General features: G+C 51.0%; 1 protein-coding gene across 3 annotated transcripts in view; it reads right to left on the minus strand.

Annotated features, from left to right (window-relative positions):
- Window positions 1-16,428, minus strand: part of TCERG1L (transcription elongation regulator 1 like) — an 89,424-nt gene extending 72,996 nt beyond the window's left edge. For all 3 annotated transcript variants that reach the window (XM_074592180.1, XM_074592179.1, XM_074592178.1), the window contains exons 1-4: window positions 16,138-16,428; window positions 14,604-14,750; window positions 13,574-13,754; window positions 2,716-2,895 (exon numbers count right to left, since the gene is read on the minus strand). In XM_074592180.1, the coding sequence (XP_074448281.1) occupies window positions 2,716-2,895; window positions 13,574-13,754; window positions 14,604-14,750; window positions 16,138-16,419 (790 nt within the window). In that variant the 5' untranslated portion in view covers window positions 16,420-16,428. The remainder of the gene's footprint in view (window positions 1-2,715; window positions 2,896-13,573; window positions 13,755-14,603; window positions 14,751-16,137) is intronic.
- Window positions 16,429-22,574: the final 6,146 nt, after the last annotated feature.

Here is a 22,574-nt window from a genome sequence, read left to right on the forward strand (position 1 = left end):
CCGCCAACAGAGCATTTTTCCCCTGTAAGTTAAGGAAAAGCATCCCAGGCAGGGATGCAGCCCGGCCGCAGAGCGGTCCCTGCCCCAGGGGCACCCAAAGGCTCCTTCCCACCCACCCCACACCAGTGCCTGCGGGGGAAGCTCCTCATCCAGCCCGTCCTGACAAAGATCATCTAAACCCAAGGCCTCCGAGTCCCCTTCTCCGTCAGCACAATAAAAAAGGAATTTCATAAAAGTGTTTTATGCAAGCCTTTGCAAAGGCTTCCCTCCAGAGATGGTGATTAATAGGGAAAAACGGTGAGCTGGATCTCAGCTTCATCGTGCACGGACTGGGCATCTTCAAGCTTTCTTTTCTAAAAAGCTACTATATATTCTGTAGGAGAAAACACCCAGAAGTGTGTGGTTTACTGAGAATGATTGATAATAGAATGATTGCTCAGGCACTCAGAGCGTGGTATTTGATAGCCTATCATACACTCCTTCCAAGAGAAAGCAACAATTATCATGGCCTGACATGTTTATCCTCGCCGAGCTGAGCCCCTTAGCGAGGGGGCAGAGCTTCCCAGCGTTATCGGCTCATGATATGATCACCCTCCCTGCAGCTGCCCTGCGCCGGCTCCTTCCCGCACCGCCCCGACATCTCGATGCAGGGAAGAACACTTCTGGTACACAAGTCTGCCTCTCGGCGCAAAGAATGAGGTTTTTTTTCCCCCCTTTGGATTCTCCTCTCAGACACTCACTTACAAACAGGCAAAATGGTTTCTGTGGGTCACCCTCAGCAAGTTTGCGGATGACACCAAGCTGTGTGGAGCAGTCGACAGGCTGGAGGGAAGGGATGCCATCCAGAGGGACCTGGACAGGCCAAGAGGTGGGACTGTGTGAACCTCAGGAGGTTCAACCAGGCCAAGTGCAGGGTCCTGCACCTGGGTCAGGGCAATCCCAGCACAAATCCAGGCTGGGCGGAGAATGGCTGGAGAGCAGCCCTGAGGAGAAGGGCCTGGGGGTGCTGGGGGATGAGAAGCTCAACATGAGCCAGCAACGTGCGCTGGCAGCCCAGGAACCCCCCGCAGCCTGGGCTCATCCCCAGCAGCGTGGGCAGCAGGGCCAGGGGGGGATTCTGCCCCTCTGCTCCGCTCTGTGAGACCCCCCTGCAGTGCTGCCTCCAGCGCTGGGGCACCAACAGCAGAAGGACACGGAGCTGTTGGAGCGGGGCCAGAGGAGGCCCCAGAGATGCTGGGAGGGCTGGAGCCCCTCTGCTGTGGGGACAGGCTGAGAGAGCTGGGGGGGTTCAGCCTGGAGAAGAGAAGGCTCCGGGGAGACCTTCCAGCCCCTTCCAGGCCCTAAAGGGGCTCCAGGAAAGCTGGGGAGGGACTCTGGAGCAGGGAGGGGAGCCATGGGATGAGGGGGAACGGTTTTAAACTGGAAGAGGGGAGACTGAGATGAGCTCTGAGGCAGAAATTGTTTGCTGTGAGGGGGGTGAGCCCCTGGCCCAGGTTGCCCAGAGCAGCTGTGGCTGCCCCATCCCTGGAGGGGTTCAAGGCCAGGTTGGACGGGGCTTGGAGCAACCTGGGCTGGTGGGAGGTGTCCCTGCCCAGGGCAGGGGGTGCCACTGGGTGGCCTTTAAGGTCCCTTCCCACCCACACCATTCCATGATTCCATGATAAACAACACCACGTGGAGGACACCCCCTGCTCCCCACCCTACAGCAGCCACGCACTCAGCTTCCCGTTCTCGTCCCAGTACCGTCCTCTCAACAAAGTTGAAAAGACTTGTCCCTCTATTCCTACGGGCCACTTTGCTCTTCAGACTCCCTAAACTCAAACCCGCTGCCAAACACCCTTGGCAGGCATTTATCCGGGGGAATTCTAATGGCTGCTCAAGAGGAACAATAATTACCAAGACACAACGCTCATAAAAAGATTTCATCTGAACACAGAAAATCATAACTGCATGCCTTATGTGAAGTTCAATCTCGCTGTGTTACACTCCAAGTACCAAAAAAATGGAAAATGCACCCTAATTTAAATTTTAACTTAATTTGTAGATAACTTTTCTAAATATAGCCTTAAGCCTTCAAAGTACAAACAGTTTCAAAAACTGCCCTGAAGACTTTAAAGCGGCCAGAGTCGCACAGCGAGTCAGGGATGCCATCGGACACCCCCAGCTGCCACGCTGAGAAACTTGTTACACAAAGCCATGCTAAGAAAACAGCATTTCTTCCAGTAAGCAACCACATCCAAACCTACCGGAAACCACACAAAACCAGGGCTATGTTTTTCCAGCATATTTTATAAACTCCCCAACAATCTACTTAAGTCTTAATCAAATATCACCGTACGTCGAGCAGACACTTTCCAACTCCCGAGCCTGCAACCTGAGGATCGGCTCCAAAGCCTTGGTGACGCTGAGGTCCTCTTTTCTCACGGGGAGGACAGGACACGGCGCAGTTCATGCAGAGCTGCAAACACCACAGCGACACACGCGCTGCAAACGCAGGTGGGGTTTTGAACTCACTTTCAACACACAATTTCAGAGAGCACCTACGCAGCACCATAGAAAATAACTTGAATTCTGGATTACAGTAGTGACACCTATATCCCCTCAACATTTAACTTACCAAAGCTCACCGACAACAAAACTCGCGCTCAGCAGCCCCTCTCTGTTGCAAAGTCAATATAAAAAGCTGCTCATTAGTGCCACCAGGAGCAACCTTACCTGGAAAAGGTGATGCCAGGACTGGAATTTTGATGGGGGAGAAGGTCAGGACGTGGCAGGGCTGAACGCTCGGCGCCGAAGGTCCCTGGGGGGCTTCAGGCTCCACTGACACCATCGCGGCAGTGGCCAACGCCAGGCTCTGATTGCCAGTGACTGGTTTAAGGCTGTTCTGGCAACCACCTGTGGAAGGGTGAGATACAGCATGTTTTATTTTTAATTGGAAGGCAGTGGATTTATGTAGGATGATGTTTTCAGCATTCCAAATTTCAATGCACGATGGAACAGAAGTCTGCTACGTTTCCCACCCAGCCTCGCTGTTTGCACGTCCACCTTAGTGAGACACTAGATTTCAAGTATATTATACAACATATCTTCTAAGGACTCTTTAAGTCCCTTTCCTAACCATTATTCTTAAAGGTCTAGTTTTTGGTTGGTGCATTTTTAGATATTAAACCCCCACATATGTGAAGATACCACTATAGCCCAGAGGGACAAGACAGTAGCGAGTCATAAATAAACTGTGCAGACTTATTAAATTCAAATGAAAAACCTCAATATAAAAGTCAAATGTTTGGACAGATTGGTCGGCATTTTCTTCAGCTCCCACAGCTCCATAACAGTGCACAACCACCCTTACTCGGTCCTTTCCTCAACAGCACTTGTCTGATTTCAAATCTGAACTTCTTGGTTACTTGCTCTACTCACCATCCAACGTCACTGTTACCTGCCTGGCTGTTCTCCTGGAACATGCACGCAAACGTCTGGGTTTTACTAGTTTTATGTACTAGTGCCCTTCATCTTGAACGCACACCATGCGGGAAACTTCAAACTGTTTCACACAGGAGCTCAGGAGTGCCTCAAATCTAGGCTCAAAAGCACTTCGGACTGTGCAACATTCACCTGTAAGTCTAACAAGCTTTGGGGGAAGACCTTCAGAGCTCAATCTTGGCTAAATATGTTAAATAAACAGGAAAATGAGTAGTAAAAATCTTAAGGAGAAAACCTAATTTGACAAACACCAGCTGTTACTCCCTCTACATGGAGCTATGTATTCAAAAATTAAGCAATCATTAGCTTATTATGTCATTTAGCAAATGTTTTCGGTTCATGTGGAAATCCTTCAGGCACTAAGAGCCAACTGCAGCTCTGCAAAAAAAACCCAAACACTATTTGCTCAGACTGCTCGCCCCAGGCGTCCCGGGGGTTTGCAGGAGCTTCTTCCCTGCCCGCCTCCCTGCGAGGGGCTGGGCCAGCGGCCAAGGGAATGGTGGCCATCGGGGCACTGGGGGTGACGCAGCCCAGTGCAGGGCATATTCCCCACACGGCTCCGTAGCCCAGGCACCTCATCCAGGCTTCTCCATCCCGCTCTGGCTCCAGACACGGAAAAAGTTCTGATTTTCAGTTCCGCTCTCAGCTGGCGTTGGGTAGGAGCGGGCCAGTGGTTTTTTGGAAATGGCCCTGCTTTGGTTGCAGCTAACTGGGGCTCCTGAGGCTATCCATTATACTAACTGCTGGCAGCTTCGCTCCCGACTCTTTATAAACAATTATTTGCCAACAAAATAAGCTCTACATTAACAAAACAGAAGTCAAATATTTTCAGTAAGCACCACAAAAGAACCTTCTATTATTTCTACTGCATTTCTCAATTCCAAGAGAGTTTATTTAAAACACCTGCATGTGCACTAATTAACAGGCACACGGGCAAAAAACCCCACAAATGTTACAGTTTTGATGATTCAGCCATGGACAGACGAATAACCAATTATTCTGCCACAGTCACAATGGAAAGTAAAATAAAAAAAGAATCAGTGTCCAACTAATCCAACTGTTTAATACAAATTTATTGTTTGTTCACAGGCCGTTGGGTTAGGTTAAACATCTGGCCTCCGAGAGCCTGCACTCATTCCTGATTCCGGCTGTTGGCAGTTGGGAAAAATCCACAAAACATCTTCTGTAAATCTTATGAAAACTAATGTTGTCTAGAAAAATGACTTTTCTACTGGTTTCCTACAGGGTACAGGAGCAGAAAGGTTGTTTGCTTCTCATTTGATTCTTTTATTTTGGAGAAGAAGATGCAATTTCCCCAAAGAGCCCAGGAAAGCAGCAAAATAACGTAAGCCTTAGTTGCTGGGATAGCTGAAGTCTTCCACCAGCACAGATGAGTAACACTCCTGAAGCAGGGCTTCCTTATTAAAGTTTCATCAATTCCCTTATTAAAGTTTCATCAGTTAGTTGAAAGAGAAGTTTTGGTGATTTCCCCGCCTTTGATGAAGTTCTCTCTCCCTCTCTCTTGCTAAATAATTCCATGAAGAAAGGACTACCCCTATAACTGCTAATACTTGATAGGAGAGCACGGGTAGAGTATCCGGGGCTCATCAAACCCACCCTCCCGCTTTGCGGTCAACTGAACAATCATCCCCACAATTTATCCACCTCTAACATAGCATATGGTTTGCCAAAGCAACTGGAAGCTGGCCCAGGCCTTGAGGAGCACCAGGGACTCTCATCTGCACGCAGCATAGCTGGAGAGAACTTCTTCTCAGAAACAAAACAGATTTTGCTGTATTTCCAAAAACTTCTTGAAATGGCTTTTTAGAATCATTATTAATCACCCCACATTTACACAGAATCACAGAACGGTTTGGGTGGGAAGGGACCTTAAAGCCCCCCCAGTGGCACCCCCTGCCCTGGGCAGGGACACCTCCCACCAGCCCAGGTTGCTCCAAGCCCCGTCCAACCTGGCCTTGAACCCCTCCAGGGATGGGGCAGCCACAGCTGCTCTGGGCAACCTGGGCCAGGGGCTCACCCCCCTCACAGCCAACAATTTCTTCCCAATATCTCACCTAAATCTCCCCTCTATCAGTGTAAAACCCTTCCCCCTGGTCCCATGGCTCCCCTCCCTGCTCCCGAGTCCCTGCCCAGCTTTCCTGGAGCCCCTTTAGGGCCTGGAAGGGGCTGGAAGGTCTCCCCGGAGCCTTCTCTTCTCCAGGCTGAACCCCCCCAGCTCTCTCAGCCTGTCCTCCCAGCTCCAGCCCTCGGATCATCTCTGCAGCCTCCTCTTGGCCCCACTCCAACAGGTCCACGAATTTCAAGAGTCAAATGCCTTGAAAATAGTAGTAAAATATTATCATCAATATACCCTTGAGGAGAAAAACTGCAATTTTTTTTTCCCTAGTGGTATGGTTTCCCCAAATCTGTTTTTGCCAAGTCCCGCTACATCCTGGGTAGAAAGGTAGTACTTGTCTGCGGAGATACCAAACCCCATTCCAACGTCCTTCCCCAGCCTGCCAGCTCTTCCCAAGCAAACAGACGGGGGGAAACATCTGAGATGGGCAGCACGTTTCTCCGCAGCCAGAGCACACCAAAACTGCCTTTTGGCTACTGACATTCCCCAACACATTAGCGACTCAAACCATGAGTTTTTCCTCAAGTAAGAAACGCCCAAAAGAACAGAAATTACTTAACAAGACAGAAGTAAAGACCACTAACACTTGCGAGACATGAAGACCCACTTCTGCCCAAAAAGGGCAATTCAAGACCTTCCCTTGCAGATAAAAAAAAGTTATCGGTATTGTGAGGACTTACTGCACGGACAATGTAATGAATTTTAAATTGCACTTGATACTCGGTTATTATAGCTTTTCAGTCTTTGTCTTCAGTTTTGCCTACAGAAGAACATCTTTACCAAAGGGTTATGAATATCTTTCCCAAAAGACCCACATTAAAAAAATAGGACAGGAAAAAATTTCAAGCAGGTTATAGACCTTTTGAACCTTTCGTCTCTCTTGGAGAAAAAGGAATTAATACACATGAGCGTAATGTTCCCTCTAACTTTTTTTAACGATCCAATGCATCGCTGGGTTTTGCTTATCCTTTCAGCCCGTGAGTGACTGCAGGTGCCCCACGGCCCTGTGAGAGCTCCTGCGTTAGCAGGTCCTCCTTCGGGCGAGGACCAAAGGACCCCAGCGCAGACGCTGACCTGGCCGTCTCTTCTTTCTCGCCTGGAACAGCCCAAAGACACAGTTATAACACAAACGGATTTCCGCTGCCACGGGCTGATCTGTCTGTCCCGGTGAGCGCACTCCACGCCTACGGAACCACACAGCGCCCGATTTCTATCCGAGCTGTTCCCCATGCACGCCTGGGGTGGCTCAGCGTGGGAAAAGGATACTAGAACTCAACATTACCATGAAAAAAAGAAAAAAAAAAAAAATCACACCAAGTATTGAGCGGCTTCCTAAGGGATCTGAAATGTTTTCCATGTATATTTAAAATAAAAAGAATATATATATATATTTTGAAGGCTTTTGACTGCTATGGCAGTCATATAAAATTGAACACCAATTCAATTAAATAGAAGTTAAATACTTTGCCTCCAGAGTTAATAAGAGTTAGTAATGGTGAGGTCCCAAACCTCACCCATAGAAGGATGTATATACCACTCACTCCTTTTCAAAGCCATATCCAAGCTCCTTATCTTTATTCCTAAACCAACGGGTCCCTAACACCCCGACTGCCCGTACCCCTGGGGTTTGGGGTTTCCCCAGCGCTGGGGGGACGCGTGCGGCTGCGCAGCCCCTCCGCCACCTGGTTCACTGCATCCATGCACTGCACAGTCCCAGCTATTATTTAAAGATAAAAAGTTCAAAGTCCATCATTTGCGATTACAAAGCCATTTCAGAAGCATTCACCAAATCTCAGCTACGCCGCCCAAATGAGCTCCAGGCTGAGGGTTTGCGGGATAACTGGGGTCCAGCCCGATGCCGGGGACTCGCCTGAAGCCGAGACGTTTTGACACGGGGTGCACGCTCGTCACACAACGAATTCCCTCCTCAGCCGTCGCTGCCAGGCGGGTGGCGAGGAGGGAGCAACAACGAAGAGCCGAGGTGGCAGCTCCACCGCATCCCCTGCACCACCCGCCCGGGAAACGGAGGACGCCGTCCTGGCACCGCGGCTGGTTCAGCTCTACGGCAACAGCCATCACAAAATAGTTAACGCTGCTTCCAAAGACATATGAAAAACAGCTCCAAAAGAAAGGGAAAAAAATTGAAATGTGAATTATTATTTATTAGCCCTTATTCCCTTTCCTTTCATCTGTAGGGTCTGTAAACTAAAGTCTTTTAGATGACAGCTCTTTATTAGACTGTTACCAGAATTAAAACTGACACCTGTGCTTTGATGGAGAGCAAAAAAAAAAAAAAGGCAGGTAGTTGAAAGAGGCTAAATATAGCCAGCTACAGCCCAGCACGGGCCAGGGTCCCTCCAGAGCAGGACAAAAACATCACTTTCTTCCCCAGCAAAGCACATCCTTGAAAAACGTGCTTGAGCTTTGACGGGTGCTGCTCGGCTAATCCCCTCCCATCATTTCTCACACAGCCCGGACTTCGCTGAATGGCAACTCATAAACGGCCCCAGCCCCACCTGGAATTTCCCTCCGGTTCCTGCCCCCCCATTGCAATGTCCCCCCCATTGCCATTCCCATCCTCTGTAGCCCAAAGGGAGGGGAAAAAAGCCCGTTGTCTTTTCCAATTGTAAACTCCAGCTGTTAACGGGTCTGCTGTGAGAGCGTCGCTAACAGCGCTCTCTTTTGCTGATACGCAATAAATAACAACACCTGGCTCCTCACAAACCGCAGCGGCCGCTGCAACTCACTGCAAGATCCGGATTTCTTTATAACGAGGTCTTGGGGCCGGGGAGGACAACATTACGAAAGGGTCAGAGCTACAGGCCTTTCCCACAAACACACCACATGTAGTTTTATTTCTATAACTTAAGTGGGGAAGAAACAAACTTAATTGGGCCAAAGGTTGCACTTGATTTGGGTAGATAACAGGAAAAGCACCAAAAAAGCACAAACTTAATAAGCAAAACAAAAACTTGGTAAAGGCTATGATTAAAGTCAAGCATTCCCCGAGACTTCATAAAATGCTCGTCTCTGCAGTGCCCGAGCGCTCCGCAAATACAGAGGGTTTTCATGGCATTTCAGGAATATCCAGGTTCCTGCAGTGCTATTCTTTTTTTCAAGGAGGAGCCTGAGCACAGGAACATTAAATATAAGAGAATCCAATTTGAAAGGCCCCAAACCTGGCTACGCGTACACACGCACGTGCTTCAGGGATAAAGCTTCTGCGTGGGAAATGCAGAAGGTCGGAGGTTCTGTGTCATGTACTTCAAAACTGCCGAAAACCACAAGCGAATGGAACCCAAATTTAACACGGAGCAACCACATTTCTTCGCAGGTTTGTAATGCCTGAAATTTAAACTGAAATTACCTAGAAAATATATGTCTATACGCATAGAAATCCTAATACTGACACTTGCTAGGAAAAATACCAGCTCAGTTCCGTAAAGGTTAGTGGGATTAAAAGAAAGGAAAGGAAAATAAGAAGGATCAAAATTTTAATCTACACATAGGCTTGGTAATGCCAAAGCAATTTGGTGAAAGAACATACATGAACTCTTCATTCTGGGATTTCTGATCTCAACACCAACAGACGAAAGAGCAAAAAGATTGCTTTGGAGCAAAGAGACGCTGCAGAAATGGAGAGGCAGCGATGGAACAGAAAGTATTTTCTACTGAAAAATTATTAGACCAAAAAAATAAAAATAAAATAGCTGATTTAAGAAGACTTTTCCTTAAAGGAAAACACCACAAAGTCTTCATTCCAGGTTAGATTGCTCCTGTTACAAATGTAAAAAAAATATTCTGAGCGTTTTGTTAACGATGCAAACCCTGAGGGGCCTTTCACCCCCTCAGCGCCTCCCCCCCGCACCCCGAGCCCGAGCCCTGCAGGAGACGCGGGACAACGCAGAAGGTTTGCCACGCGCATCCTGCTGCTCACACCCGGTACCGAGGCCACTCAAGATCAGTAAGAAAACGCAGTTTATGTTGAAATGTGTAAAAAAAAAAAAAGTTTTCCATTTGAGGACTGTCAAACACTTCAAAATGAAAGGAGATGTTCAAATGCTGGATTGTACTTTGAGTAGAAGTGCAGAAGGCAGCATCCAGGTTCCATGTACCCAACACCCTGCCCGAAGCTCCTGTACCATAAACACTCTGTTTGCCAGGTCATGCACGTCCCCAAATTGCTGCTGAGCAACTGCCCACGACTTTTACCCCTAGAAACTCCTGAGGGCATTCAATTCAATAAGCCTTTGGCAACATTAACAGAAGGGACCTTCATTTCTCTGCGCCTGCAGCACAGGACGGGACCAGGACCTGGTCCAGGTGTGGATGGAAGCCCTCGCTGCGGGCTGGCGTCTCCCCGCAGAATTCCCGGGTCTGTACCCAGACCATCTGTTCACAGCGCGATACCCTGGAAGGAGCTGCAGGGCGCCATGGTCTGCGGTAAGGAGCCCACCAACGCCATCCCACCACTGGTTCTACTGGAGCCCCAACACCCCGTTGATTTGGCGGAGCCGTACCGCATCGCGCTGGGCTCTCCTGCCGAGCCAGCCGGCTTTCCACCCCTGCAGCTGCCCGAGCCCACGGGACTGTGCTCGCAACTACAGGAGACACTGGATCACTAACCTTGTGTTTCACCATCACCCTCCAGCAAGAAGGTGGCTACGAGTCAAGAGCCACCATCTCACCATAACGAAACCACCGCATTCCTGATGGCCTCTGTCGGGACGCTCCCCTGGTTGCTCAGCCCAGCTGCGGGCTCTGCTCAGCGCTCGCCACCGGCGGCTCGTCAAGCTTTCCTGGGCAGTTTCCCTTCCTGAAGGGACACCACCACCCTTCCACCTGCATCTCCTGCTCCCTCCCTCACAGGAGGGCGGATGAAAGGCTGCTTCCAAGGTTTCCTGGGCAAACCTTCTTGAACACACCAATAAGAACACCTGCTTTACAAGGAACCACTGCTGGCGATGCCCTCGAGAGCCAGCAATGCCAAGTGGTAAGAGTGTACCTTCAAACATTTAAAAAAGTGTCACTAATAGTAAAAACACTGAACATGACATACCAGAGGGCTACAGCTTTCCTCTAACAGGTGCCACCAAGGGTCCTGCTGGTGGTCCCTCACCCCACGTCCAGTGGCCACCGGCTGCCCGGGGACGCGCAGAACACAGAGGTGCCATAGGGGCACCCCGGCTCGGGACCAAACCATCCCGGCTGCACCCCCACGGCACAGAGCCCAACGCAGGGGACCGAAATATCAGCCCTTTCTCTGCAACAACATCCAGCTGCTGCTTTACTCCCAAAAAAATGCACTCTCCAGTAGACATAAAACAAGCTATCATTCCTAGGTGGGAAAATAAAATGTCACTATTCGCTTTAGATACACAAAATGGTAAGTACATAAATTCATGTTTTGCAATATGCGCGAGAATAATAGCTGCTTCCTTTTCTTACAGAAAATAACACCTTCTAGTAGCTGGAGCTCGCAGCTGCTAAATTATGTGCATTACCATTCACCAAACTCCAGTGCCTCATTCCTTTATCTTTGTAACATTGCTGATACATTGAGAAAACAATTATATCATTACTGATAACTGTGGCAGACAAACCTGCCCTAAGACAGGCTTGCAAAATGAACGCAGCCACATAGCCTGCAAAAAGCTTATTAACTTCGCAGTTTAAACCACTTAACTAAGCAATTTGCTCTCAGTATTTTTATTACTCCTCATAGTAAGTGTAAAGATCACATAGGAAATACTTCAAGTGCTACCGTAATGCTGCAGGGCACCGACACGGCCGTCCTGCAGCAATGCCATCCCCGCGCGCGCTGCCCTGCGCCTCTCTGGAGCTCACCCACGGCCGGGGATGGACGAGCATCGATGGCATCAACCAGAATTAGGATTGCAAGAGGGATGGGAAGACTCAGAGAGGTGGTTGGGAGTCTTCATGCTCCCCCCTGCACCGCTCCCAACCGGAGGGATGCTCCAGGGGTGGCGGCCAATGCAGAGAACAGTGCTGGAGGAGGAGCTGGGGCCACCTGAAGGGCTCCTGGGCAAACAGGCTGCAGCGTCCGTATGTTGTCCAGGGGGAAGAAAACCTTCTCTGCGCTACTGACAGAGCACAGTGGGGCCCTCACCACAAGACAGACCCCGAGGGGCCGGAGCGTGTCCAGGGAAGGGCAACGGAGCTGGTGAGGGGTCTGGAGCACAAGTCTGGTGAGGAGCGGCTGAGGGAGCTGGGGGTGTTCAGCCTGGAGAAAAGGGGGCTGAGGGGAGACCTTCTCGCTCCCTACAGCTCCCTGAAAGGAGGGGGCAGCCAGGGGGGGTCGGGCTCTTCTCCCAAGGAACAGGCCATGGGACAAGGGGAAACGGCCTCCAGTTGTGCCAGGGGAGGTTTAGGATGGGTATTGGGAAAAATTTCCTCATGGAAAGGGTTGTCAAGCGTTGGAAGAGGCTGCCCAGGGCAGTGGTGGAGTCGCCATCCCTGGAGGGATTTAACAGCCGGGCAGACGTGGGGCTGAGGGACGTGGGTCAGTGGTGGGTTTGTCAGAGTTGGGTTGATGGTTGGACTCGGTGATCTGGAAGGTCCCTTCCAGCCTGGGCAATTCTATGATTTTGTGACATGCCGTCAGGCTGGGGATGCCCCTGCTCTGCCAGGCGCGCTTCCCTGACCACTGCTTTATGTCTGAAGTATCGCATGTGATAAAATATGTTTGCTTAAAAATACTGAAATATTTTAAATATACATAAACAGATGGCAGGCCCTCACTCTCCCATGCAGAATATCTCCCTCGCCATCGTGCCTGTCCTTACAAATGGGCTTGGAACGGTGCCTCCTGGCCAGGAGCACAGCTGGACCAGGAGCACATCCACGGGACGGGTCCGCCAGGGCCATCCCCGCTGCCGAGCAGGAACCCAGTTGAGCATCGGGGGATTCTGGCAGGAGGGGAAGGCAGCTGCCTGCACCGGCTGCTAAAACAGCTAAATACGGAACCCATTTGGGCGGTTCGACATGTTTCAATACAGAACAATATTCACTGCTAATTAATCAGGCTGGCAAACGAACCCAAACAGTGAGGATCTCTTCCAGCACACGCTCACTGAATCTCTGCGTTTCTGGCAAAATACAAGGAAACTTCCTGCGTCTGCACAGCTGCAAAAGTAGAAATAACTTTATAGTCATTATTTACAGGTAAGAGGGCTCTGCTGCCAACCGGACAGACATCACCTTCGATCTAAGACAGGAAGAAAGACTGACAGCAAGCCATTAAGAATATCCTAATTCTGAACTAAAGAATATATGTTAGGGGTTTAAACATCAGTAGCATTTTACTTCTTAACCTTTTCTATGAGACAACTGCTACTTCAAATTACTACTGTAGCAGCAAAACAGAGAGATTCAGCTTTACTGCAACGTATCTGCCCTTTTCCAAATATAAAGCTTAGCCCGTCTGTCACCAGCTCTGACATACCTGAGTTATGCAGATTAATGGAATTTATTTCACAAATATCATTGTGCAGAACTGAGCCGTAACGAGATGATGGATCAATTGCTTTTCTCTACTGATGGCTGTGTACGGAGACCTCTCCAAACTCTTAAAATTAGCAGCCAATGGGAGAATTATACATGAACTGTGTCGGCAACTTCTTGTTTGAAAATAAGCCACGTACGGTGGGAGAGGCTGGCCCCTTCGCTCCAGAAGTCAACAGCCAGTTACAGAGTAATCTATTTACAATCTTCACTAATTACCCATGGTCTTTTCTTTCTTTAAAAGTAATTTAGAGGATGAAATGCACTTTGCCATCAAGGTTCAGATCAAGCAAGAGATTTTCAGCTGAATGGAATGAAACCCTCACTTTAGAAAATGGCTTATGCATCTTTGGGAAGATGCATTAAATTAAAAAAAAAAAAAAAAAGAAGAAGAAAAAGTAAATACTTAATTATTTATGTCCTACTGACCTGGTATCAGCTGAGGTGCCAGCACCACAGTGGGAAGAGGCCTGGAGGCAGCAGCCGGCCTGGCGATAGCCATCGCCACTTGATTGGTCATTAGCAGAGGTTTCTCGTTGCCCTGGAAGAGCCTCGATTCCTCAGGATGTATCCACGCCGAATCCAGAGCAAATGCATTATTCAAGTATATCTGTCCAACATAAGTAAATAAAAGCACGTTAAGGTTTAAGATACAAAACTCAGAAATAAAAGTGAGAATAAAGTAGCTTTAACTCAATATTACAATACAGGTAGTACCTCAAGTTGGGGACAAACTTGCAAAAATAGATTGATTCCTGCTCCATCAGTGCCATAGGCTGGGTTTAGCTGACTGTTCAAAAATTAACCAGCTTTTAACACGACTAATGGGTCAATGCAGCATCACAAAAAGAAAAGAACAGCTGAAAGTAACTGTGTCCCAGCCACGGCTACCCTGGAGCGAGCCACTCGCAGCTCAGGGACCGCAGCCGCCTCCCGAGCTGGAGAGATGGGGATGCGGGAGGGAAATGGGATAAAGTCATCAAGCTGTGATTTAATTGTTCAGGTAGGTAAATATACGGATGTAGGTAACTGTGGGCAGGCCGAGGGTGAGGGACCGCGAGTGACACCCTGGCGCCGGGGAGGTGGCAGCGCTCACTGCTTCCCTTCTGGGGAAAAACGGTGGAAGCGCCAAGAAGAAAGGGAGGACGGAAAACTCTCATACCAAGACGAAAGGGAGGACGAAAAAATCCCATAATCACATCCCATAGTAAAATTAAAATATTCTATTCAATGTAGTGAAGATTAACATTAGAAATATTTTAGTCTTTTTAAAAATTCAGAAAAGGGAAGAGCTGCAACTGCTAAGCAGCCCCCCCATTAACTGTCCCTTACAACATTCCTCCTCCGTAGGGTTTTGCCTGAACTTCCGCACGCCTTCACCATTCATAAAACCCATAACGTTTTTCAGCTTATACACTTTAGCCTTAAAAATAATTTAGCATAGCAAGATCAGACTTACTTTGCAGCTCGGTAGCCTTTTATCGATCCAGTTTTTCCCAGCGTGAGGCGGAACCGTAGATGTGTATACAGGTGGAAAAACAGGAACAAATTCCACGCTTGAGGAAGGTGAAAATCCTATGACTGGAGAATGAGCTCCAAATATCCACTTGGGGGGGGGGGGGGGGACACAAAACCAAACCAAAAAAAAAAAAAAAAAACAAAAACCAAGAGGCCAAGTTAACAAAAGGATTTTACCCTGAGTAAAGTGATGCTTTTCATCATTTCCCAATTACATAAAAGATGAGTACAGAAAATTTCAAACCCATCTCTTCAGTCCAACACCCATTTGTGTTTCTTCAGGTGTTACACATGGCACTGACATTACAAATTGCTTTAGAAAGCCACAAATCAGTAGCCCGGCAGCAAAACCACAGTACTGGGCTAATGGCTGCTAGGTGCCAGGAAAGCTTGGTTTTCCTCTGCTCAAACAGAATCGCACATGCAAAATAAAAACATCATAGAAAGTGTTTTTAAAATTCACCTCGAGGCAAACAAGAACCAAAGGAAACGTCGGAAGCATATTTTCTCTGGACTTAAATTCGTTTGGCAAGTGGGTTCCCACAGTAAAACCACCTCTGCAGTTTATTTAAGTGGTCTCACACTGGGGAATAATTGATGTTACTGTTTCATTAGACCCAGCACTACCTATTTTCTCCCTCCCACTCACTCTGCTCCCAAACCACAAGAGACGCTCGTGCTCAAAAAGGCTGGAAATTTTCACATGAAATCGAGTGGATACTACAGTGCTCAAATCTCCGTCTTATTTTTACTTCTTTCTCGTAAAAAATATAAAGACAAGGCAAAACTACAAGTGGAGCTTCCGACATCTCCACTGTAACAGGACAAAGTTGTAACTAGATGATCTTTAAGGTCCCTTCCAATTTAAACCGTTCTGTGATTCGATGATTCAAGCAGCCTTACGACAGCAATTAATAATTGAAATGTTCAGCAGGCAAAGCAGTGACGAGACAGATTGGTTCGACTGACATGACTCAAAACTTTAGCCTTTATGAATATTGGGAAAAAAAACCAAAAACCAAACAAACAAACCAAAAAAGAACCCAAAAAACAACCACCAAACCCAAAACACTTGACGCTACATACGACTGCTGTTCTTCCTTTCTGGTCCCTGTCTGCAGAACGCGCACCCCGCAGCCGCCGCGCACCGCCTCACGGAGACGAGCCCGGCCGGAGAGACCGGCAGCCCCAACCCAGCCCCTCTGCAGCCCCCTTCCCAGCCCCTCTCCCCCGGGAATCCCTCTTCCAGCCCCTCCATCCCGCTGGAAGCTCCGCAGGGCGGCGGGCAGCGCAGCCGAGCCCGCAGCGTCCCCCGCCGCCCCGCTCCGCTCCGTCCCGCCGCTCCCCCGGAGGCTCCGTCCCCGGGGCTGCCGATGATGCTCCGGACGGGGGCGACGGGAAACTTCTGTGTCCCCCCCCCACCCAACAACCCTCCCCTTAATCCCCCACCACGGTGCGGTCCGAGCCGCCCTCACCTGCCCGTGGCGGAGCGCGGCGGCGTGCGGGTCGCCGGTGGCGAGCAGCGGCAGGAGCGGCTCGCCGGGGAGGCGCCAGCCCGGGGCGGCCCGCAGCAGGGCGGCGGCGGGGGGGGGGGGCGCCGGCAGTAGCAGCGGCGGCGGCGGGGGGGGTGGACCCCCGGCGGCACCGACCCTGAGGAGCCCCGGCAGGACCCAGGCCCAGGGGGGCGGCGGGGGCTCGGCGGCGGGGGGCGGCCAGAGCAGGGGCGGCGGCCGCTGGGCTGCGGGAGCCGGCAGCATCCTACATGGCACGGGGGTGGGGGGGGCGTGGGGGGGAAGGCGGCGGAGCCCCGCGGTCCGCGCCGCCGCCGAGTGAAACTCCAGTCGGCGGCGGGGCCCCGCCGGTAAAGCTCCGCCCGGCGTGGGGGGAGCGGGGCGGGGGCTGCGCTGGGGCCGCCCCGGGGGGGGCGGGGGGCAGCCGGCAGCCGGGCTGGGCAGCCGCCGGGGCCGCCCGCCCCCCCCCCTCGCAGCCGGAGCAGCGCTGGGCTTGCCGCGCTCTTCATTTAGCGGGGAAAAGGGTTTTCGGCGTCGTATCGCGTTATGGTTTTTCAGCAGCGCCGGGCGTCGCAGGGGTCCCGCTGCCCGGGGGGGGGGGACATTGCCACTGCCCCCGGGTGACTTACGGTTCCCACGGCGGGGGGAAGGGGGGGGGGGGAAGTGGGGGGAGGCGCCGGGGTGTCCAGGAGGTGGGGGGCGATGCCAGGGCTGGGCACGGCCCCGCTGCCACCCCCCACCGGCCCCGGGGCGGGGAGCGCTGGTCCCGTCAGCGTCAGGCCCGAACGTCCGTGTCCCGCCCTGCGCGGCACCGGGTTCATTTCTGTGTCAGTAAGGTCTCTGCTAATGCTCGGGAAAACTGCACTTTTAGAAGACTCCAGTGTCAGAATTTGTGAAAATATTTCCTTTACAGCCGTCTCTGGGGTGCGGGTTTCAAGGTCTCGGTGTTTCGAGCTCGCCAGGTGCGAGGACGAGGAGGAGCCAGACCCCGGCGCTTGCCCCAAGCTCCCAACAGGGTCGTTTCATCCCGTGAACAGCACATTCAATATCAATTAGAAAGTTTGTTGCGTAGTGCTGTCTCCCGCGCTCTCTCCCTTGCTGGCTGCCATCCCGAGCACTCCTCGCCCGGTGCCGAAGCCGCAGCGCTCGCAGGGTCCCACATTGGCTGTCCCCGCGGGGAGGGCACGGCTTCTGCTGATGGAATAGACTGGGTATAGTCCTCGTGTATTTTATATTGGTATTGGGATCAATATTGGTCCTTTAGTGTTATTAATGTTAATTATTTAGTCTTATTCTATTAAATCTGTTTATAGTCCAACCCTCAGGTTTCCTTGTTTTTCCTGATTCCCCTTCCCCATGGGGAGGGGTCATCGAGTGAGAGAATAATTGTCTAAACAACAATAAATTGTGGTGTGTTCTTCAAACCATAGCAATCCCCTGCACACCCCCTCGAATGAGGGCCTTCTCCTGTCTTCAGTCGAAGTAACATGAATGACCCGTACCCAGAAGGAGACGAGCCCGTTACCATTGCTGCTGCCGGGGAAGGGTGTTTTGGGAAGCAGGTGCCCAGCGCGGTGCTGGGACCTCTGTGGGTGACGCTGCGGAGAAGGTGGGAAGAGTCCCGCTGCCCCGGACCCCGCCACCAGCCCTACCACACACCCGCTGCTCCTGCCAGGCCATGGAAGAAGCCAGTTTTAGCTCCTAATTAAGAATTAAGCCTTTGACACTTGGTCACAGGTGACCTCTAGCAGTTAGGAGTGAGTCATCTCGTGCTCTCTGTAATGATTTGAGGAAAAACAAGCACCGACCCCCACAAAAGCCTGAGAGCATCCCCCTTCCCTGGCCCGGGTCAGGCAGTCCCCGGGCTGAGCAACTTCTCTGGGCTTATTCCTCTTCCCTTCTCCTCCGTCCCTCCCATGGTCCCCAGGAGAGAGGAGCTGCGCGAGCCTCTTCCAGCCACGGACAGCGTCACAGCCTCCAGCCCCTTCAGCAAAAAAGGGATGAATAACAGAAAAATGGGCAGAGCCTGAGCTCACAGGACATACGAACGCTTCAACTTTATGGTTTAAAATCATTGCTTACGTTTCCCTGCGCACAAACCACCAGCGCTGCTCCAGCTCTCCGTCGCTGAGAAAAGGGGAATATCCCGCTGCTGCGGTCCTGAGCTGGGGAATCACCACAGCCCGGACCGCCAGAGCCAAACGGAAAACTTGCCACATCGGGGTGATGCAGCTGCACGGGGGCAAAGCAGCGGCTTCTTAAAACTGCACTGAAGAAAGTCAAAGGTCTCAGAAATTAATCTTTCCTCCTCAGCCTCTAGTTGTGTTCGGTGCGCAGAGGAATTGGATCTCCCGTGGCAGTGAATAACCTTAATAAAGGTGTAATCCCTGAGAAGTTTTGAAATCAAACTATTACGATCTGTGGCTAAACACGAGATCAGGGAAATACACTGCTTACAATTATCCTCAGAGGGATACTGGGAAATACAGATTTGAGTAATCTACAAAGTGACAGAAATCAGATAAAGAGAAGCTCACCTCTAAATGTTTTAGTGCTTGGCTATTTGTTAAACTCAAAAATCACTTCCTGGTAATTGTAAGTGAACAGAGAAACAGAAACATAACGACAACAACAACAAGGGAAAAAAAAAAAAGGTTGTTTCCTGTGAAGTGCAGTGGCCCTTGAGTAGAAGAAAGAGTGTTTCTTAGAGGACTTTTTTCCCTGCGTTGAAACCATGACTAACATCAGCCCACTAAAATCACCAATGGCCAGCCTAGATCCACCATCTGTGTAACTATTTAAAGCACAAATCAGTGCTGGTATTTAGACCACCAAAAAACGCTGATTAATAGATCAAAATCGCTATAATCTCTTACCAGTGGGCAGTCTTACCTAACGCTTCCCTAATATGAGACGGGAAAGCCTGTATATGCAACGTGGCGTCAGAAAGTCCCGGCTCTCTCGGGTCGGGGGGATCAGGGGGGAGTTTCTTGTCTGCCAGACACGTTTTAGCCGGGCTGAAGGATGCACTCACGGGCATCATCTGCCTCTTTGCTTAGGCTTCCTTTTCCTACGCTGTAAAAAAGGTAATACAACTATCCTTGCCTTCCTGCCGGGAGCTGGGGAGGCGTTGGGGTGTTTCCCAGGCTGGCCGTGCGGCGGGGGGTGACGAGCCTGAACGCAAGAGGCTCAGCGCGGTCCAAGCTCAGCGCTCCCACGCTGCAGCCCGGACGGCCGGGGGTGACAGCGGGAGCGAAGGGTGACAGCAGGAGTGAGGGGTGACAGTGGGAGACAGGGATAACGGCAGGAGCGGGGGGTGACAGCGGGAGACAGGGATGATGCCACGAACAAGAGGCAACAGCAGGAACGAGGGGTGATGGCAGGAGACAGGGATAATGGCAGGAGCGAGGGGCGATGGCAGGAGATGGGGATGATGGCAGAGTGATGGGTGACGGCGGGAGACAGGGATAGTGGCAGGAGCAAGGGGAGAAGGCAGGAGATAAGGGGTGATGGCAGGAGCAAGGGGTCACGGCAGGAGATAGGGATGATGGCGGGAGATAGGGACGGTGGCAGGGGTGAGGGGTGACGGCAGGACCGAGAGGTGACAGCAGGAGCGAGGGGCTGCCTCCCCACCAGAGCCCGGCGAGAGTCGCTGCCGGGGCTGTGCTTTTCCCAGCCAGCCCGGAGCGCGGCAGCGATGGCGAGGCCAGGGCGGGCGCGGGGGTGAAGCCCAGGCGGCAGCAAGCGCTCGGCAGCGATGGCCTCTGCTGGGCAGGAGCCCCGGCAGCGGGGCCTGGGGCAGAGGACAGACCCCGCGCGCCCCGGCCGGGCGATGGGTGACGAATGGGCGCTCGCTGCCTCGGGAGCCACGCTTTGCAAAGGGAAAAGGGTCAGGGAAAGGTTTCACGTTCTGGACTCGCCCACATGCGCAGGATCTGCATCACGTCCATCTTCAGAGCAGGAGGTGGCCTCCTAATCTAAATTATACGCTTTCCTTACTGAGGATGTTCTAAACCATTTTCCTTCAAGCCGAGGTTGTCTTGTCGTGAGGCAATATCGGGTAATGACCAAACTTTCTGATGGCAATGTACAAAACTATTTTACAGAATAGGGGATGTAACTCTCCGTTCTAGCACAGCAGCCATCTGTAGGGATAAATTTAATTTGGTACGGTAAACGCTTCCAGAAGAGTAACCTGTACCACGGCCCAGAAGAACCCCCCGCACACAGGTGTATCTGTAGCCGTGGATATACGAACGTGCTGACGCTGCCCGTAGATGATCGCACCAGCCGGAATCTCGGCAGAATTACACGCTTCAGCGAATTCCTAATAAATGAATTCCTCCCTGTTTCTGTGCTGCGTAAGCTCCGCGTGCCGGGGAGCGAGGTTTGCAGCAATCTCTGCCAGCCTCTGCCTCGCGGGTTGAACTGCTGCTTTCACACCGCGCGGAGGGGCTGGAGCCAGAAAAGGGAATCTCCTCTGCCATCTTTCGGCATCTGGTGCTGTGTGAGAAAGCAAGCCTGAACATAAGCACGTTTTTATGTCATTTTTTTGAGGTGCTAACCCACCCAATTGGCTGTGTCACAGCAGCGCAGCAACCGGGAACCCCATCCCAGCGGCTCTCACTCCTTCCCAAGCTGCGCTGTCAAAATACCCAGCCGAACAAATGCCCTGGCTAGCTGATTATTCTGTTGAGTTTTCTCATAACAGCATAGACTAATAGTCTGTCCCTTGGGTTAATCCTTATCTCCGCGTTAGTCCTTTGTTTCCAACAGCGGTAAATAGCAGATATTTCAGAAACGTACCAAATAAAACCACTGTGCACCTAACTGTGCAATACAATACTACAAAGGGAAACGAGCTGGAGTCCAGGTAGCGACAAGCATAGTCCGTAGCATGAGGACGGATTGTCCCTACGTCTTTTATTCTAGCCAGCCGCATCCCAGATGCTATTTTTATTCTCCCATGCAGCTCATCTGAAGCTTGGAAAAATCCCCCTTTTTGGAAACGGTGGCTACCAAGCAGTAGCCCCTCTGTACCTGGCCAGAGGGATTAAATGCCGATGGCTAGACCAGCCGGGCTCTCCCGTGGTTTAGCTGCCAATGCCTGTGCCAAGGAGGAGCCACGTGTGAGCGGTGGATGGTGGGACTGGTGCCGCCGCTCCTCAGAGCACAAGTCAATCCTCCGCTGAACGGAGTCCCCAAAGCAAACACATCGGATGAGAAATCCCAAAGTAAAATGACCTTTTGCGTCTATTCCTGTAATGTGAAACACCTGATCTCTGATCTGATTTTTGCTAAATTCCATTGATTTCCATGAGCCCTGTTTCAACCCCATTAAGAGAAATCAAAGAAATAGGAGTCGAATGAACAGTAGCTTCTGTGCAATAAAAAAATCAGTGCAGGAAAACAAGCCCAATACGTAACTTCAGCCTCCCTGGGGGCCCTTTCTCCATCTCTGGGGATGATGAGAATTGCCTGGAGACACCCAGCTCCCCGGGAGGCTGCCCGGCTCTGGCAGGGGGTGATCCATGGCAAAGCGTGTCGGACGGTCAGACCGGCACTGCCGGGCACCCAGGGGACACGGACACCCTGAACAGGAGACAGGCACGCGGAACGAAAAGTCAAACAGCAGAGAGGAGCGGTTAAACAAGGGGAGGCGCTTCAGGAAACTACGGGGAGATCGTCTAAACTGCTTTGGGTTGAAGCCCCGCAGTAAGAGGTTATAGATATTGAAATGAGCCGGTGCAAGAATGAGCGGTGGATGAGCAACCGTCAGGATTTGGCCATGGCCTGGAGACCTGACAGAGCAGCTGAGGCTTTGCAGATGGTCCCATCATGCCGGGGACTGTCCTGCAGGTCAGCTGAGCCCTCCACTGGCCGGGGAGATACGGCTCACAGAAAGGTGAGCTAGAAAATCACCTCCGGCTGGGGAAACGGGTGGAACAGCATTCCTCCGTCCCAGCAGACCATCCCATCAGACATCAACACCTTCTGCCGGTGGGAATGTCGGAGTCCTCCTAACGCTGCTGGTGAGTTCTGGAGCTGCTCTGCCATTGACACTTTTCCATTTCCCAGTTAGCCATTTGTTCCTTTTTCACTCTGCCTTCAAACTTGCCAGCCTTCAGGTTTCTTGGTGGTCCCACCAGGAGATCAGGGCTAATCTTCACCTTGCTGGGTGCTAGATTAACCCAACGGCAGTTTGAGCAGCTGTCAGAGAAGGATGTGATTGCACAAAGATGATTATTTGGCAAGTTAAATTGTAAAATATTAATTTCCTTTCCATTATGCTTCCATTGATTTGTTTTCCAAATTCTTATACAATATTCTTAATATTTTTTTATACAAAGATGGAGTTATCAAAAACAAAATTTCAAATTCTGGTTATTTAGGAAGGGAAA

Source organism: Larus michahellis, chromosome 6, assembly GCF_964199755.1.
Source record: "Larus michahellis chromosome 6, bLarMic1.1, whole genome shotgun sequence".
In the NCBI taxonomy this organism is placed as follows: Eukaryota; Metazoa; Chordata; class Aves; order Charadriiformes; family Laridae; genus Larus; species Larus michahellis.